The sequence below is a fragment of the Chroicocephalus ridibundus genome, chromosome 1 (genome assembly GCF_963924245.1).
Source record: "Chroicocephalus ridibundus chromosome 1, bChrRid1.1, whole genome shotgun sequence".
Lineage (NCBI taxonomy): Eukaryota > Metazoa > Chordata > Aves > Charadriiformes > Laridae > Chroicocephalus > Chroicocephalus ridibundus.
In genome coordinates this window covers 131,733,275-131,751,527 of record NC_086284.1, presented here as the reverse complement: position 1 = coordinate 131,751,527, position 18,253 = coordinate 131,733,275, and the positions used below count along the sequence as shown (strand labels likewise).

General features: G+C 45.1%; 2 protein-coding genes across 3 annotated transcripts in view; one reads left to right on the top strand and one right to left on the bottom strand.

Moving 5' to 3' along the window:
• The first annotated feature begins 638 nt into the window (after positions 1 to 638).
• Positions 639 to 5,246, top strand: DUSP12 (dual specificity phosphatase 12). Its single transcript, XM_063352722.1, has 6 exons — positions 639 to 941; positions 1,039 to 1,152; positions 1,221 to 1,339; positions 3,128 to 3,224; positions 3,827 to 4,013; positions 4,854 to 5,246. The coding sequence occupies exons 1-6, from the start codon at positions 658 to 660 to the stop codon at positions 5,013 to 5,015; spliced, it is 963 nt and encodes a 320-aa protein (XP_063208792.1). The 5' UTR covers positions 639 to 657; the 3' UTR covers positions 5,016 to 5,246.
• A 578-nt stretch (positions 5,247 to 5,824) lies between these two features.
• ATP6V1A (ATPase H+ transporting V1 subunit A) overlaps positions 5,825 to 18,253 on the bottom strand; it is a 31,013-nt gene continuing 18,584 nt past the window's right edge. For both annotated transcript variants that reach the window (XM_063352699.1, XM_063352707.1), the window contains exons 7-15: positions 17,790 to 17,952; positions 16,789 to 16,897; positions 15,856 to 15,978; positions 15,654 to 15,768; positions 14,468 to 14,531; positions 13,500 to 13,703; positions 11,455 to 11,549; positions 10,078 to 10,249; positions 5,825 to 8,126 (exon numbers count right to left, since the gene is read on the bottom strand). In XM_063352699.1, the coding sequence (XP_063208769.1) occupies positions 8,034 to 8,126; positions 10,078 to 10,249; positions 11,455 to 11,549; positions 13,500 to 13,703; positions 14,468 to 14,531; positions 15,654 to 15,768; positions 15,856 to 15,978; positions 16,789 to 16,897; positions 17,790 to 17,952 (1,138 nt within the window). In that variant the 3' untranslated portion in view covers positions 5,825 to 8,033. The remainder of the gene's footprint in view (positions 8,127 to 10,077; positions 10,250 to 11,454; positions 11,550 to 13,499; positions 13,704 to 14,467; positions 14,532 to 15,653; positions 15,769 to 15,855; positions 15,979 to 16,788; positions 16,898 to 17,789; positions 17,953 to 18,253) is intronic.

Here is an 18,253-nt window from a genome sequence, read left to right as displayed (position 1 = left end):
AGTAAAAAAAAAAAATAAAAAATTGCCAATGCAAGCCACACAAACAGTCACAAATGGGAGCCTCGAAACCACAAGATTAATTTAAAAATAATGGGATTTTAATAACATATTGGGGGATTCTTGAATGACATGTATTTGTTTTCTAGTGTTTGTAAGGAGGCAGGACAGGGAGACCCCTCGATTTGAAAAAGGACGAGATGAGACAGACACTTGTGGACGTGGGGAGGAGAGAACCGTGCCAGTACTCACAGACCTACGAGGATTATTATGGAAATTATAACTTAAATACTGGCAAGGGGAAAAAAAAAAAAGTTGTGCCCTGACAGCAGTTCCCAAGTGTCTCACACCCGCCAAGGCCGCCGGCCTGCGACGGCTCCCAGCGGGGCCTTCCGCAGCCGCCATCGCTGCAGACCCGGCGGGGCGGCCCACGGGTGACACCCCCTGTCCCCCGCTACGAGCGGCACCGGCCCTGCCGCCCTCTCCAGGCGGCTCCCGGCTGGCCCCTGCTGGCGGGGCCGGGGAGGCCCGGCGTGTCACCGCCCGGCGACAACGCGGCGTCCCCATGGCAACAGCCCTGCCGTGGGGCGAGGCCCGCCGCCATCTTGGGAGTGGCGGCCCCCGCCCCGCCATCTTGGGGGCGGTGCTCCGTCCGCCGCCATGTCGGTGGCTGCGGGTTGCCGTGGCGGCGGGATGGTGCCGGTGTTGCCGGGGCTTTACGTGGGGGGCGCGGAGTCGTGCTCGTCCCCGGAGTCACTGGCAGCGGCGGGGGTGGTGGCGGTGCTGACGGTGGATGCGGAGGAGCCGCCGGCGGTGCCGGGGGTGCGGGCCATGCACGTCCGGCTGCGGGACGAGCCCGGCGCCGACCTGCTGAGCCGCCTGGACGACTGCGCAGCCTTCATCGCCGCGGCGCGGGCGGGCGGCGGAGCCGCTCTCGTCCGCTGGTGAGGGCCGGGGCTGCGGGGGCGGGGGGTCGGCTGGCCGCCCCTCCTCCCCGGGCGGCGCTGCTGACGGCCGGGCTCTCCTGTCCTGTCCTTGCAGCCATGCCGGGGTGAGCCGCAGCGCGGCCGTGGTGACCGCCTACCTCATGAAGACGGAGGGACTCGGCTGGGAGGAGGCCTACGCCGCCGTCAGGGCCGCCAAACACGACGCCGAGTGGGTCCCCCGGCCCCCGCTCCCCGCCCCCTCAGCCCCGCTCTCCTCTCACCCCCCTTTCCCCGCAGGGTGAACCCGGGTTTCCAGGGGCAGCTGAAGCTGTACGAGGCCATGGGCTGCGCCGTGGACAGCAGCAGCCCCTTCTACAAGCGGTACCGGCTGGAGATGCTGACGGAGAGGTACCCCGGTGAGTGGCGGGGTGGGTGGGGGGGCTTCGAGCTTGGCCCTGGCCAAGGCACCGGGTCGTCGGAGTGAAGCTTGGGACGGCCTGCCAGGCGGTCCCGGTGGGACCGGTCTATCCTGAAATGAACACAGCAGGCCATGTCCTGCACCTGGGTCATGGCAATCCCAGGCACAAATACAGGTTGGGCGGAGAATGGCTTGAGAGCAGCCCTGAGGAGAAGGACTTGGGGGTGTCGGTGGGTAAGAAACTCAATGTGAGCAGGCAATGTGCACTTGCAGCCCAGAAAGCCAATCCACATCCTGGGCTGCATCAAAAGAAGCATGGCCAGCAGGTCAAGGGAGGTGATTCTGTCCCTCTACTGTGCTCTGGTGAGACCCCACCTGGAACACTGCGTCCACCTCTGGAGCCCCCAACATAAGAAGGACATGGACCTGTTGAAACGGGCCCAGAGGAGGGCCACACAAATGATCAGAAGAGGGCTGGAGCACCTCTCCTGTGAAGACAGGCTGAGAGAGTTGGGATTGTTCAGCCTGGAGAAGAGCAGGATCCGGGGAGACCTTATATCAGCCTTCCAGTACCTGAAGGGGGCCTACAGGAGAGATGGGGACAAAGTCTTTATTAGGAAGTGAAGCGATAGGATGAGGGGTTAATGGTTTTAAATTGAAAGAAGGGAGATTTAGTTTACATATTAAGAAGAAATTCTTTACTGGCAGAGTGGTGAGACACTGGAAGAGGTTGCCCAGGGAAGCTGTGGATGCCCCATCCCTGGAAGTGTTCAAGGCCAGGCTGGATGGGGCTTTGAGCAGCCTGGTCTAGTGGGAGGTGTCCCTGCCCATGGCAGGGGGGGTTGGAACTAGATGATCTTTAAGGTCCCTTCCAACCCAAATCATTCTATGATTCTATGCCAGAGGTGGTTGACTTGTGAGTGTTGCCCTCAAAGCAGCCCAAGCCTTGAGTTGGCGAGGCAAGCATTCACGCCGTGTGGGCCCTAAAGAATTCCAGCTTTTCCAGAATTTCCCCCCAGAATTTCCATCGGTGGGGAAAAAAGTGTCTTTGAGACATGCCTGAGAAATAAGATCCATTAGGAACTGTTCTCTTTAGCAAAATGCAGAAACGGTAAAGGCCAATTTGATATGTTTCTTGATTTTTACGTACCTGGCTAGGCAAACTTAACATCCTCTAAAAAGAAGTCAACAAAATTAAAAAAAAAAAAACAAAAAACAAATGCAAAGCTGAGATAAAGCTGAAATGAAGATACGAAGAAAACTTTCATACTCCAATTTGCAAAAGGTTGTAGTAGATATGTGTGCATATGTGTAATTTTATAATAAAATGACAATCCACAGCTTTTTTGCAAGATTTCAGTGTTGCATATTCCGCGTGACAGTGTGCTCTCCATTTACATGTCATTCTCCTTAGCAGTTCGCATTCATAAGCTGACTTTCTGTATGGTGTGCAGTAAAGGATTGGCAGAACTGTTGTAGCTCCTCCTCTGCCTTTACTTTCTCTTTAAGGAAGAATATAAAGCAAAATACAACTATTTTACCGTTGCTAAGGCCAAAGTCTGTATCTCAGTTCTCTGCATTAAGTGAATCCCAATCTTAGGTGTGGTGGGATGAGGCTCTTTCATTTTTAACTTATCTAATGGAATTGGTGAGTGGACAAACGAATGCGAAGAAGGTGGCTTTTGCATGCCATGACTGGGGCAGAGGCGCAGCGCTGTCTTGCCCCACAGAAATGCAGCGTGACTGTGTTGATCTGATTCGCAACTTTGTACTGATTGCTCTGCAGAACTTCAGGACTTGCCCCGAGAAGTCTTTGCTGTTGATCCAACCAGTATATGTCAAAATCCAAACACAGAGGTTCTCTACAGGTGCAGGAAATGCAGGTACTGGATCTTTTATATTTCTCCATAAAATGTCCTTTTGAAATCAACTTAAGAGAAAAATAGCCCGTGTAAACCAATGGGCACGTCATTATTTTCAGGACAGGGGTGAAGCTTAAGTTTCCATACGGTGTACGCCACAAAAAATTAGACCAATAGAAGTGCCTTATGAAATACAAAACTTCACGTTCCTTGAAGTTGTGCAGCACTCGTGCAGCTTTACCTGCCGCGTTGTATACGCAGGCATAATTCTGCTTGGCTCTGTGAAGTTGCTTGCTCTGAAACCATAGCTTCTAATTTGTTTTTGACAAACAGTTTCTCCAGAAGAAACTTCTTGAAGACTTTGGGGGTTTACTACGTTGTGACTACCTTTTATGGATTACTTAAAGTGAAACTCAATAATCCTGCCATTTCATAGGTGTAGGTTTCTTCAAGTATATGAACATAGATTTGAAGTATTAGTAGGTAGGAGCTGCTTAAAAAGAAGTCGATATAAGAGACAGCATACAGCTGTGGGGCAGCTATTTTCTATTGTTTGTAGGTTTCCCCAGTTAAAAAACCCAAATATTTAACTTCTTTTTTCCCCCCTCTGTCATGGAGGGCAGGCGTGCTCTATTCCGTAGTTCCAGCATTTTGTCCCACACGGAAGGAAGCGGACCCACAGCCTTTGCCCACAAGAGGATAACGGACTCTGTGCAGCTTTGTGGTGATGGGCGTGAAAAGTGTACCTCTTACTTCACCGAGCCCGTGCAGTGGATGGAGCCAGCGTTGCTCGGAGTAATGGAAGGACAGGTGAAGGGGAGCACGCGCTTTATTTTTTCCATTTTTTTGTTGTTTGTTTGTTGGGTTGGTTTGTTTTTTTTTTTGCAAAGGCAGAACAAAATGTTTCTGTTCTCTGAGGTGAAAGCCCCCAGACAAGGAACTAGGTCTCCCGACCTTCCTGGCATGAATTTTGCAGCTTATGAACAAATTTTTAAATATCCTTTTATAAGGAAATGCGCTGCTGATCTTGTTGGACTGAGACCACTAGCCAGGGTGTATCTGCTGTTTGGTTTTAGTACAAGAGAGAGTTTTTGTGGGACTTACAAAACCTGTTGTAGTCTCAGGCTGATTGAGGCTTTCTGGAGACTGTCAAAACTGTCCTGGAACGACCCCAGGTCCGAGCAGCTGCATTTCCACCCCCTCCTTTCTGCCAGCACAGCTGCCTACTACACCCCAGGGCTAAACAGCCATGCCAGTTTACTTTTTTGCCTGTTTTTCAGCCCATTTACCTTCTGTGAAGCATTACAAGGGAAGGAGCTGGCTCAGTGCAGATTGCCACAATTTAATGTACTATAGAAGCACATTTTAAATAGACCTATATCTGCGTGCACCTTAGAGTGGGCCACAAGGGTAGATTTAGATTAGATATTAGGAAGAAATTCTTTACTATGAGGGTGGTGAGGCACTGGAACAGGTTGCCCAGAGAAGCTGTGGATGCCCCATCCCTGGAAGTGTTCCAGGCCAGGCTGGATGGGGCTTTGAGCAGCCTGGTCTAGCGGGAGGTGTCCCTGCCCATGGCAGGGGGGTTGGAACAAGATGATCTTTAAGGCCTCTTCCAACCTGAACCATTCTGTGTATTTTTTCTTGCAGCTTCTGTGTCCCAAATGCACGTCGAAGCTGGGCTCCTTCAGCTGGCGGGGTGAGCAGTGTTCCTGTGGCCGCTGGGTGACACCTGCCTTCCAGATCCATAAAAGTCGCGTGGATGAAGTGAGGATGCTGCCAGTTGGTAACTTTCAAGCTGCCAAAACCTGAACTCATCCCTTCCCTCGATGGATTTCTTAACGTCCACAGAGAACTGCTGGCTGGCCTGTGGTTGCCAGGAGTGAGCTTGTGACTTCCACCCCTTTGTAATGCAATGGAATTACTTGAACATCTGCTCTATTTGAGCTTTCTGTATCTCTAATATATATAAAATGGCAAACACTTCCTTCAAAGAGGTGTTATACAGTGGTCAAATATGTAAAAAAAAATGCACGGATGTGAGGTCTTTCAGTACATTGTCACTTCATCTGTTGCTATTTACAGAAGGTCTCAACCCCTTATTTAAAAGGATTGCTAACATGTTACTTTCGGGCTGTGCCCCGCAGTGCTGCTTATCTCCCCATCCAGAAATTATAATCAGTTCATCTGAAGAGCGCAGCTGAGATTTTAGGAGGTGTATTCTACAACATGAGGTACACAGAAGGGAAATATTTTAAGGCTTAGCGAAGTGCCATAAAATGGTACAATTACAATTGTTGCGTTAGCATGCATGTGGCAGCTACTAGCAGTGAAAGGCAAGTTCAGCCTTGTATTACAATAAAAGTAGTCCTAAAAATCTCTGCCCCTCTACACTACAACTCTTCCTTTCATTGTATTATCTGAGGAGATGATGCAAGCTGTACTGGAATGGGAGAACTGAGGTAATAAATAGCAGTAAGTAGAAAATGTCCCTCCCACATTGCTGCTTAACAGTTTAAAGAAATCCTTAAAATGATGCAAGATTTTAAGGAAACACAGCTTGCTGTGTATACCACTGTGGCACAAGCTTGGTTTGACAGAAGAAAACAGGACAGAAAGACTTACTTTAAATCCATTTTATTCTCATTGACTTCAACATATTTTTTTAAATTTTTTTTTAACACTATTTCCAGCAACATACATTATGAAATATACAAGATAAAGTAGGTGGCGGGGTTCTGCCCATTGTTTCATTCCTCCCACAGCTGTGGAGGGAAGACTTGCAGGACACAGTGAACATCAGAATCTCAACACTGAAAACAGACACAAAACAAAAAAAAGAGACAAAAATATATATGAAACTGTTTGAACTGGTCACACTTCAAGGGCCAGGTACAGCACAATAAATATTAGAACTGCATTATCTTAGACATCTTCTGTAAAGTTTATAACATCCTCTATTTAAAGAGATAAGAACATCCGGTTTCTAGCATGAAATGCTACATAGTACAGTGGTGAAGGGTACGAATGATGAGGAATCCAGCAAGGGCTTGGATGGTGACTAGTCATTCACACATGCTCATTGGTAAAATAAGCAGCATACACTGAAAGTTTAGTGAGCTGTAAACTTAACCATTCACTACCAGAATATCAGCTGGAGAAGCAGCTCCTTTTGGGAGAACTAAAAATAGTTAATCCCTTTAAGTTTCAGCTGGGCTGTCCCTGACAAACAGCAAGTTGACACCATAATGGAAGTGGCAGCATTTGGTCCGTAGCGCAAGATCCCTTGTGCATCGCTACTGTTCAAAGCTGGCAGCCAGTGGAAATACTTCCCATGCGGAATGAACACCTATATAGCACCTCACCACTGCCACCGTGTCACCCACCCACATGACCTTACGGAAGCAGTAGATGTCAGCTGGAACCCAGCTGGGCACAGAGTGCTGCACAGCAAAGCAGCACAGGATCCCACCTCACACAAGCAAGAGGGAGAGGCTGGAGAGGGTGCCAGCATTTTTCTCTCTCAGTCTGCAGCACTGGTACGAGTGCTGGGCTCCCAGGGTTTGACACAAAGGTGGCTCTATGCTCATTCCTCATCTCATACTAGTTTTGCCAATAAACAAGCCCAAGACACAGCAGTTTTGGCTGCTTTACGGGGTGCTTCCAGAGCACAGAGCAGAAGACAAGAGTCACTGGTTGCTCTTGCGCTGTAATCAACAAGGCAGGATTAAATACATTTTGTACTCGCCAACCTTCCCCCTCGTCATCCCCCGCCCCCAGAAGTGTAGCATCATACATTCCTCTTTCACGAGAACTGGGGACCTTCTGTGCCACCGCCAGACAGGCCAGGTGAGCACAGGTGGCGGAGGAAGGTTAAGAACACGCTTTCCTTTCCTTAGCATGACCTGGGCATTGCCCTGGGAGGCAATGGCGCTGGCAGACAGAGCACCACTGAGGAAGGACTGTGTTCCTGGTCCGCACACGTGGCATCACTGTAACTTGTCCTGCAGTACACGGCAGTGGTCACAAGCTTCACAAACTAAAGCAGCTGAGTGTCAAGGAATTTTAGGGGGTGAGTGGGAGGCAAAGAAGGTAAAATTCTGCTGGAAGCTGAGCACCTATGGCTTTGATTTTAGCTGATGCCAACAGTCCTACCTGTATTAAGTAGGAAAATAAAATTCTGTTTCTCCAGTGTACAAAAGTATACTGGCTGCTTGCACGTGCTCACCTTCTAGTTAATCCCTTCCTGGGGAGATCCAGAACTACCCCATTTCAATACCAACAGACTGGGCTGAGGGTTGCAGAAGGGATGGAGTAGTGAAGAATTTTTGGTTGTATCAACACGTCAACAGAACACGGTCAAGAATTCTGCTTGAGAAAAGGGAGCTCTACATCATGATAGTCACTAAGCAAAGTGCCAGATGTAAATGCCCTCACCACTGCCAGCTCAGAACGTACCGCGTGACTGCATTAAGATCTACACCTCCTCTGCCGGTACAGCTCAACTGGTTACATCCCAAGGTGAAAGAAAGGTTACCAAGAGAGCTGGGAGAGGCAAGGTGAAATTTTTCCCACCCTAGAAGTGTACAACAGCATTTCCTCACTCAGCCAGGCCCATTCACACATCACTCACCATTTCAGACACACAAAGCAATGCCAAACACAAACTAAGAGGAATGTTTTGTAAGGACACTCTCCGAGTATGAACAGGGAAAACACAGGGCTATTTATCAACTCAAGTACTGTTGCATCATTCTTGTAAGGTAGGGAAGCAGAGGAGTTGAGATGAGGAATCGAGAGGACAAACTGGAGTGGTCACAGAGGTCGAGTCTAGTCTTCCAGACTGCGAAACGCATTCTGCATATCCTCAAACAGCTGAGCATAGTCCGCCTTGATTTTTGTTTCACCATCTTTGACAGGGTCCTGAAAGACAACACCACAGATGACCGAATCCATTGGGAAAAGCCTCAGCTACTTAAGCCAACCCTGCTTTGCCAGTGCTGTGATTTTAATTTCTCTACCTTGGGATTAACACTTGCTAACTGCAGAGCCGGCACTATAGCTCCATCTCCGCCTCTTGTCTGTCTCACCAATGGCCACAAGATTTAAATCTCATCCTCTTTCCATGTGCAGTGAGCCGGCAGAATGGACACTGGACAGAGAAACCGGCTTTTTTGTAAGCAGTGCTTACTTTATTGAAAAGCAACTTGAAGCAAATTGAAGAGAATTTAGTAATACTGAGGGTCTTAGTTGACGCTGTGTGATTCAAGATCTGCAGTGATTAATACCAGCTCCTGTCTCCAAACCAAATGGAGTAAGGATCTTTATGACTTGGAATTGCTCTACTATACTTTTTGGGGTGCATCCCCTATAAGTGCAAGAGTCACTTTGCCATCACTTGGAGGTTGCTTGGTTCCCATTAAAATCTTATGGTGGAATCATGATCAAGAACATCTTTGTAGAGCTTAATTTTCTCAGAATACTTTTCATGAAGGGGCAAAAAATGTAACAATCAGTTTTGTTCTGAGGCTGCAAGGCCTTCCCTGCGAGAAGCATTAACTGCCAGGCTGTGAAACCCGTTCAATGTCTTCATCATTCCCCTCTCAGCACTACGTTCCTCTGGGTCACTGCAGCTCTTGGGAAACACAGAGGACAGTGAACTGCATCCAAACCTTACGTGTGTGGATGCGCTACTCCTTCATTGTCTCTCCAAAGAACACAGACCGCAGGAAGCAGGGCATTCAAATTCTCTTGCCTTTTAGACTGTTACTCAGGAAATAAAATTTTCCTTTCATAACTGTTACTGTATTAGAGGGCCGGCTCCACTTAACATGTATTCACCCTCTGGATTCCCTTTTCAGCTATGCTGTCCACTGCTCTGCTGTATGCCAGATGTCTTCTGGTGGCCAGGGTTTGTAAAAAGTGTATTACTTCTCCTATCTCTAGATAACCAGCTCACAAAGAAGCTCATGTCCCACCAACCATATCTTGTTATGTTCTTGATGCTTTGAAAATATATACCAGGGATCTGCTTACTGCAGAAACAGGCCTGCAGGAACATGACACATCGGCACACCAGAACACCTGATTTTAAACATAATTTTATCTTATGGTACTTGTTCTTGAAAGATTTGCAATATTGGTTTGTAAGAGTTATAATAGAGTAAGCATTATACTTCATAGAGAACATACCTTAGCCACTTTAGCATCAGCCAGCATCACAGGTTACTGTCCTACCAGTACCTGCTACACCAGCACGCTCCGGATGAGTTTTAGAAAAGCTGTACCCTAAAAAGATGGCTACTGAAGTTACACAGAGCAGGTGCTCCACGCCACTTGTTTTCTCTTTAGCCCATATGGAAGTTACTTCTCCCTCTCCTCCTAGTCACCTGCCTTAGGCCCTGAAGCCGTTTGGCTTCATATTACTGCAGGATTTCTTTCCTTAATTTCTATTTAATAGAGCTTGATCAACGTTTCTACCGTTCACTTTTTAGCACATTCCTGGATTTAAACTTTAGGCTGCTTTTATCTGCTAATAGTCTCTTTAGAACATGTTACAATTTTTTACAGAATTTTATCACAAAAAACCCAAAACAAACAGGAAAGGTGTTTGTACAATTACCATGAATGTGTGTAATAAAAGACACCGTGGAAGGTGGGGTGGCTGAGGCTCTGCAGCCAGCACCACCCAACTAGATTTCTGTGCTGACCATTCCTGATGACCCAGTTCTTGAGCGTATTCAAAGTGATTGCAAAAAGTCTCTGTTCATAGACCTTTATCTAAGGCAACTGACGACCACCTTTGAGTAAGAGCCTTTCAGAGGCGCTGGAAGCTCACAAAAAGCAGGTGCAACCCAGTTCCTTACAAACATACCTTGAATTTCATGGAGGTAAGTCTGTAGAGGATTTCGCTCATGTTCTCTCGGATGATGGACCACGTGATCTTATTGTCACTCTGGGCTGTGGTTTCTACAGCACGGCGTGCCATGTCATAAAATGCAATCATATTGGAAAGCATTCCCACTGTTTTATAGAAAGGGCAGAACCTGATGGAACACAAAAGGATCTGTCAGGTGTTTGGAACAGTTAACAGGACAAGCCTTTGCTTCTGCCTTCACAACAACTCTGAATTTTCACCTGAAAGAGAGTGCTAGCCTGCTTTACTCCAGGGATTTTTGACACATGCTGTCAAAGGAGAGAGACTGCCTCTAATATGTCCCACTTTTTTAAATAGGCTGAGAGAATTATCCTGAAGTAAGGTTTCTGAAACAGCACCTGAACACTAGGCAAAACAGGAGGGAACAGGAACCACCGCTGCACAAGTCTCACATTTCAGTCTGTGCCAATACTAATGAGAAAGGGAAAACACCAGAGCAGCCAACGGAATTCCTCCTTCCTGTTTTGTCCATCATGGGAGCAGGCTTCTCCAAGCAGCCTGGGATGACCTGACAGCTCTGCAACTTTCTTTGCTCACAGGAAGGGGAGTGTTTCTATGAGAAAAGCACTCCACACATAAAAAGCTCCATTTTTAATGGGTAGATGATTGCCATGGAAGGTACCTCATTATTATTTATACACTACATTATGCTACTTCCTTGTGCTTCCCTTCTGCATACAAGCAAACCTGCCCTAGTAACCCAATTAGTACACCGTTACAGAATGATGTACATCTACGCTTTTAGCGATGAAGTATTTGAAGACCTCCTGATCTACTCGGGCTGGGAAGTGAGATCAACTATAAAAAGCCCCTCTGTCAGGCTGTTAAAACACAAGGATAGCATGGAAAGAAGCAAAGCAGACAGGGATAATAATCTCTATCTAGGGAAAAGATCCAGTAAGTTTTTTTGATGGATCAAACTTACTCAAGAACCATGCAACAGTAACTGAAAGCAGATTCTTGCAGTCCCCCATGCACTGCTAGAATAAACAGGAAAACTTTGGGTGTTGACTGTGAAAATAAAGCGGTCCCCTCCTCCTCCTAAGGAGGACATACTATTGCAGAAATATTGGCTAACTGAACAACAGATGAGGGCCTGAGAAACTCAAAGGGTGTGACTGCATTTGGAAAAGGTCTGCATGCCTTGCGTAAGACAACGTGAATACACTGTTCGACGGCCTACCTAAGCACAGTTCTTCCATTTGTTTATGGTGAGTACAACTAATTTCTGCATTGCCTGATTTCCAAGTTAAATAGCTGTCTAAATCCAGACTCCACAGGACCAAGAGGGCAGAGTGGCCAGTCAGAGCTCACCTGTCATAAGGCGTATAACCATTCTGTTGCAAGAAGTCATCTTTTATCAGCTTGGCAACCTCCAAGGTAATTTTATCTGTTTCTGCCAAGGAAGCCTAGAAAAGTAAGGTATGCTGTTAGTTTAGTACTCAAGTCCACGAGAGCATGGTATGTCCTGGCCAAGAACCATTATCTTTCAGCACCTGTTTTCTTTCCACCCTCTTAAGATAGCTTTCAGCAGAATTCTGTCTTTTGGGTATTTCTCACTCCCTGCTATAGAAGAGCCAATTTAATTCATAGCCAGATTAAGATGGGTCAAACAGTCAATAAGTCTACTTCAAATCTATCTGACAATAAACAATGGAAAGGAAGTTTACTTTAAGATAATGGAAAAGCCACCAGATACAGAAAACGCATATGGCTCTGCTACGAGGTACATTGAAATATCACCTTCCTACATAAAGAGGTAAATTCATTTTTACCTTCCTCAATCCTTATGTCCATGGAAGAAAAATTAGATCTTAGCATGGTAGATCAATAAGTAATCTTAAGAATTTGATACTAGCCTCCACAACTACCAATGAGCTTTCCCTGTCTGGCATTCAAAAAAAGTAAAGGAGTTGATGACAATGCCTGTCATACTCTGGAGGACAGCCACAACCCTGCTGTTGGCACCACAGGTCACTTTGCCCCTTTTAGCAAAGGACAAAGAAGGTAGAGAAGACTGAGTTGTAAGTACTCCAGCTTGCTTTCTAGACAGGACATTTGGACATTCCTTCACGAGGAGACTAACAGAATTCAGAGCTAAAAAGAAAAAAAAAAAAGCATCTGATTGTTTTTCCACAATTTCCCCTTTCTAAAGATTTGTTGCAGTTGTTAGCCATGCCCAGACTGAAAGCAACTCTTAAAGATAACAATCTTTGAGAACAAGATCACCATTTCCAGTACTTCTATCATGGGAATAATGCCTAGTTACAAGCACTGGCTTATCAAAATTCTTTCCACATCAAGGAATTGATTCTACCCTGCTCTGTAACCTAGTCTTTTAGAACATGTTTCTGTAAACAGAAAACTGCAGAGGACCCTAAGATCACACCTCCTTTTCTTTGAAGACACATCTAGAGAGGAGAGCTCTGCTAGTCAAGATCTGGTGAAAGGCCCCATCTCAGTTGGGCTAGAACATTACTGAATAGGGAGAGCACCAGGACCAAACTTTCTGCAAATAACTGTAGTTAATACATGTTACCACACACTACCACCACCTTGTAAATCAGCATAGCTCATCCGAACATCCTGGGATTAAGTTACTGTAAAGTACGTGCTAGGCACCTGTCAATTATCATCTTTACAGTGCTGAGCTGACACACAAGAGTTTTCACTGGGTCCCTTTTGACAGCTCTCAAGGGAAATTTTCCTGTCCAAGTTCAGCTTTCTCTCCCAAACAGTGAAGTGAATGAAGGAAATTAAAGAACGCTTGTAAAATGGAGCTATATGTCATGTCACAGGTTTCCATAGAGAAACCAGGTAATCACCAATTTTTAGAAAAAGCAGACATCGTTTCTGTTTCTACAGGCCAGCTTGTAAATGCCAACACCTCTGTTCTGCGGCTGGCAACATGGTTTCTAATAAACTATAACCCTTCAGATGACTTTAACAGTAAAGATCAGTTTGCATCATTTCTCTTAGAAAGATACTTCCAATGGAGTACTACTGTAGGTTGCAACTAAGGGCATTTCAGCAAGACCAGAACACTGAAGAAACAAGTTTCTTAACTACAGCATTAGATGCCCCACAATCCAATTCACATGAGAAAAGTAGCATCAAGCTAACGTTTATCAAATCTAAAAAAGTATCTGTCATTAAAAGTCAAACAACATGTAAGAAAGTTGGAATAATGCACGGTTAGAGGCAGGAGAGTCTGAACGTCTCCCAGTGACCATTTGCCTTTTTTGCATAATGCAATATCCATCAAGTCTGGTCTATGACATGGTCAAAAGCCTGTGCTAGCAGTAAGGCAATGGAGGATGGCTCATTGACATCAGATTTCATCGCAGCTGGTTACTCACCTTCCCCACAAGCTGCACTATCTCTGCAAGGTCCTCTTCCTCCTGTAGGATCTCTTTGGCTTTTGTCCTGAGAGGGACAAACTCTGTAAAATGCTTGTCGTAGTACTCATCCAGGGCACGCGTGTATTTGCTGTAACTGATCAGCCAGTTGACAGAGGGAAAGTGCTTGCGTTGTGCCAGCTTCTTATCCAGGCCCCAGAAAACCTGTCAGAAGCCAGAACGATCAACCAGTGTCCCAAATCAAAAGTGAACCAAAATAATAGAAGGCAATTAAAAAAACCAAACAAACCAATAAAGAAAGTAATTTTGAGCAAGTGCAGCATGGCAAAAGTTATCACAAATGAAAGCTTCAGAGAGAAAAAGAAAGCCTTCCTTATGTTAACCATAACAGTGACTTTCAAATACACTTTTCAAAAAATGATGCATCTTTTAAGCTGAGTTCAGACTTACTCAGCTTGAGACTCCTCATGAAGGAGAAATTAGCTGTAATAAAGACAATACTGGAGTCTAATTAAGTGGAGCCCTATTAGATGTAACTCCTTTTACCAAAACAGGGCTGCAATCAGTTGCAGGACATTCTTCTCCCAGTCAGCTGCTCTGAGGATTTTTTCGTGGTTTCAATGTACCTATTGAGAGTGGTTCACCTTCCATCTGAGCTGAGACCAGCCACATTTGAAATGAAGCTCAATGGGCAGCAATCAGGAAGTACACAGATATTCCTGAGCAATCAGTGTTGGAAGAACTGCTACTTTTGCTCCCTCTTCCAAAGGGATCTCAAACACATCAGTTCAGAGACCATCTCATAAGGTCACCTTTTACACTGTTGGAATATTTTCCAAAGCACTCTACAAAGCTGCCTGTGTCAAATCAAAGCTATCACACACCAGCCGCTGGCACAAATGCACTGAAACACAATAATTTTGAGTTTAACAAAGTAGATAGAAGAGCTGCAACGTTGTGGGACGTACCTGAACAATGCCCAGAGTAGCAGATGTGACAGGATCAGAGAAGTCGCCACCTGGGGGAGAGACACTGAGCAGGAAAAGATAAGGAAAAGTTATCAGAATTGCTTTCACAATTTAAACTGAGGTACCAAACATATGACTGCACAGCTCCATGATCACAGAAACCAGAAAAGTCAACACAATTTCAAGTAACAGATTGCAAGCTTCCACTGCAGAAAGTGTTTGATGCATACCCACACAGGTGTAATATCAAGCATACCATGAGAAATAGTTATATCAGTGACTGATTGACACTATCCAGGTACGATTTCAGTCATTTTAGCTCCAGGTAGTAACTCTGGCTTGGCTTATCAAACTTATCTTGGGTGGAACAGATTCAGCAAGTGTGCTGATAGGACATCGTGAAACACAGTGCAATGATTATTTTATAGAAAACAATATTCCAATTTGAAATTATTTCCGATATGTACCTATACAATAACTACTTCAACTTCATTTGGGCTTAACACCTTCACACATGCCTTCCCAGAGATAAAAAAATAATCTTCCAACCTAAAAAACACAATGTTTTTGTGTATGCATGTTGTGGAGAGCAGAATTAAGCAGAACAAAGAATGGACTCCAGGTGTTCTTGCAGATAATAGAGGCTCTCCTGAAAACGTGTCGGTGGGGAAATTCACTTTACCCACAGTATGACATAGAAATCAATATAGCCTAGAAGAATGTCTGGGGACCACATGCTTTTCACAGCCCATCACAGCTTTAGATATGCTGCTCCCTGTAATTCTTTTCTATTTAAGCATGAGAATCACGATTCATTATGCCCCCAAGTGCACACACTGCTGCTCTAACTGCCCCTTCTCTCCCGCTCTGAGCATGGTTTGACAAAGTTTTCAGTGACAGCTCTAGCCACATTCTTTCCTGAGCCATTTACTCCAATTGCTGCAAGTGACTGTGATTCCACACCTCACAGAACTACCTGTCCACATTCATTCTTTCTGCCCCCACGCACAATTTAGCAGTAGTTCTGGGTGAACAGAGACTACATATCTACCTACTCATTCATATGTTTTTAGTTCTGCAGCTGCACAGAGTGACAAGACTTTCTTTTTGTCTGAAAAATAGGTACTTTGACATACAAAAACACAGAGGAAGAACGACAGCCAACGCAAAGAAATGCAACACTCACGCTCCAACAATGCTGACACTGCCTTCCCTTTCAGGATTTCCCAGACACTTCACTCTGCCAGCTCGCTCGTAGAAAGAGGCTAGACGGGCACCAAGGTAGGCTGGATAACCGCTGTCTGCAAACCAAGACACAGAAATTGAGTCAAAGGCTCAGAGTGTAAAGGGTGTATTTAACAAGACCAGACTGAGAAAAGACTACTCACCAGCTGGCATTTCAGCCAGTCGCCCTGAAATTTCTCTGAGGGCCTCAGCCCATCGGGAAGTAGAGTCTGCCATCATACTGACATGGTAGCCCATGTCCCGGAAATACTCGGACAGCGTGATTCCTAGAACAAAGACAACAGCATGCTGCAGGATACAGTTCAGCAAGGAATTCTATGCTTGTATGTTGTCACTGAGTTGCAAATAAGCCAAATTATTTAAGTTTACATTTTGATGGAAATAGACACTGGAAGTTACTCTTTCTTCCCGTTAGACCATGACCTTGCTGTCTTTTTTTGTTTATTTCTTCTCACTCTCACCATTTTTGCTTATGATCCACTCAGGCTCATCTTACATCCCTGTGTATTTCTTTGAAGAGACACGGCAATTTCACTGATGCTACTCTCTGCCTCACTGAAACTACAAACAAAGCCTCTTCTTACTGTAAAATGTCTCCTTCCCTTTTCAAACAACCAGAATACAACAGTGAGAAAAGGTCATGTTTTATCTTAGTTATCTGACAACTTACCATAAAAAAGAATTTAGAAAAAACAAAAATTTTTAAAGACTGCAAAGGAAAGAAGACAAGCCTGCCAACTCAGAGAGTACTATTCCTGCCCATTAAGCGGCTGTACTTGTCAGCAAAAAAATATTCACAAAGGCTTACATAATTAACACATGGAGAAAAACTACATGAGAGCTGGTGCAGTAAGTTCACCTTCTAAGCAAAATTTACTCAGTGTTCGGAAATCATAATTCTATACAAGCATGCCAAATTCAATTAAGATACTAGGACTTTGTGCAGGCAAAGCCCGAAAGGGTTGACTTCTGAAACTAAGCAGATTTCTTGGTACTGACCATCTCAGGAACGGAAAATACGAGCATGATGGCTTGCTCTGCTCACACAGCATTTTTCAGCCTCCTGTAAGTCTTACCAGTATAGATAGAGGCTTCTCTGGCAGCCACAGGCATGTTGGAGGTATTTGCTACTAGAGCTGTTCTCTTCATGATGCTTTCTACCTTGCCATCAACTTCCATTGTTAACTAAAATACAAGAAAAATAAAAAAAAAGGTAACAGTAGCAAGGTATTTTGTTTACTTTTTGTTGTTTGGTTTTTTTACTACATTACTTGTCTTCTATCAGGACACTCTACCAAGCGCAGAGACTAGATTCAAGATTTCAGGATATTATGCTGGTTTGCCTTCCAAATTGCACAGAGCTTAACTCTTTAACGTACATGCCTCACCCTCATCTCAGCTTCTGCAACTGGCATATCCCTATTGATCCCATTCAAATGAGTAATGATAAATCCACTGCATCAGGAAGTATATTATCCTCTCTCAGCTTACTAGGCTGGAAGAGCGAAAAATCTTAGCCGCCTGTCATAGGTCCGTTAGGAATCAGAGAGCTTTTTTTCCTAACCTACACCAATCCGAGTTTGTCTTTGACAACTGGACATAAAACCACAAACATAACCCAGGTAAAACCTCACAAGCACCTGAACAGCAGGTATTGCAAAGCCTAACATGTTGAACTAATATCTGGTAACTGTTTGTATCACCACCCTGCACCCTGTAAATACAGATGCTGCATTTGCTATGCATGGTTAAGTTAGAAAAGTTAAGAGACATTACCAGTGAAAGGTAAGGTGCTTATAACTGTGTTAAATTACACCCTCGCACTCGTTTTGGCTTTATTTTAAACAAGTTAGAAGGTACGCCCAAAAACTAGCCCTGACGTTTAGTGAGAGGCAACTGAAATCACTCTTGAACACGCCACAAGGGATTTCTGCTACTACAGCCAGAACTTACAGCAGGGAGGCAAGAAGATCATTTCAAGCCACTCTACCAATACGATATTTCATTTAGTTACAATACTAGTACAATAGCGAGTCCTCCCAAGAAGGTTTACTCTCCATGAATTCTCCATACTAACCTCAGGGAAATCTCTCAGTACTTCAGACATTTCATTTCCTCGTTCTCCACAGCCTACATAAATGATGACATCACTGTTGGAGTATTTTGAGAGAGACTGCGAAATCACAGTCTTCCCACAACCGAATGCCCCCGGAATCGCTGTTGTACCCCCTTGTACACACCTGAGAAAAGAAGAAGGACTCTGATTTGCAAGGAACTCAAGAACAGCTCTCTCCCATCATAGACTATGTTTTCCAATAAAACTCACTAATTAAAAGCAGAGTGACAGGAGTCACATTCAGTGTTCTGGGTGAGAAGCAAAGAGGTATTTCACTAAACCAAAAGACTGAGGGAATAAATATCCATTTCTTCTACGGCCCTTGAAGTACATGAGTTAAGCTGGTACAACTGCTAGACTTCCAGGCTTGAAACACAGCAGTTTTCACAGCTGGAAGCACTCATGGAATGCAAATGCTAAGAAAA

Coding starts and splice junctions, on each gene's coding strand:
- DUSP12 (XM_063352722.1), top strand. CDS start 658: ATGTCGGTGGCTGCGGGTTGCCGTGGCGGCGGGATGGTGCCGGTGTTG. Junction 3,225..3,826: donor TACAGGTGCAGGAAATGCAG/GTACTGGATCTT, acceptor CATGGAGGGCAG/GCGTGCTCTATTCCGTAGTT. Junction 4,014..4,853: donor TCGGAGTAATGGAAGGACAG/GTGAAGGGGAGC, acceptor TTTTTCTTGCAG/CTTCTGTGTCCCAAATGCAC.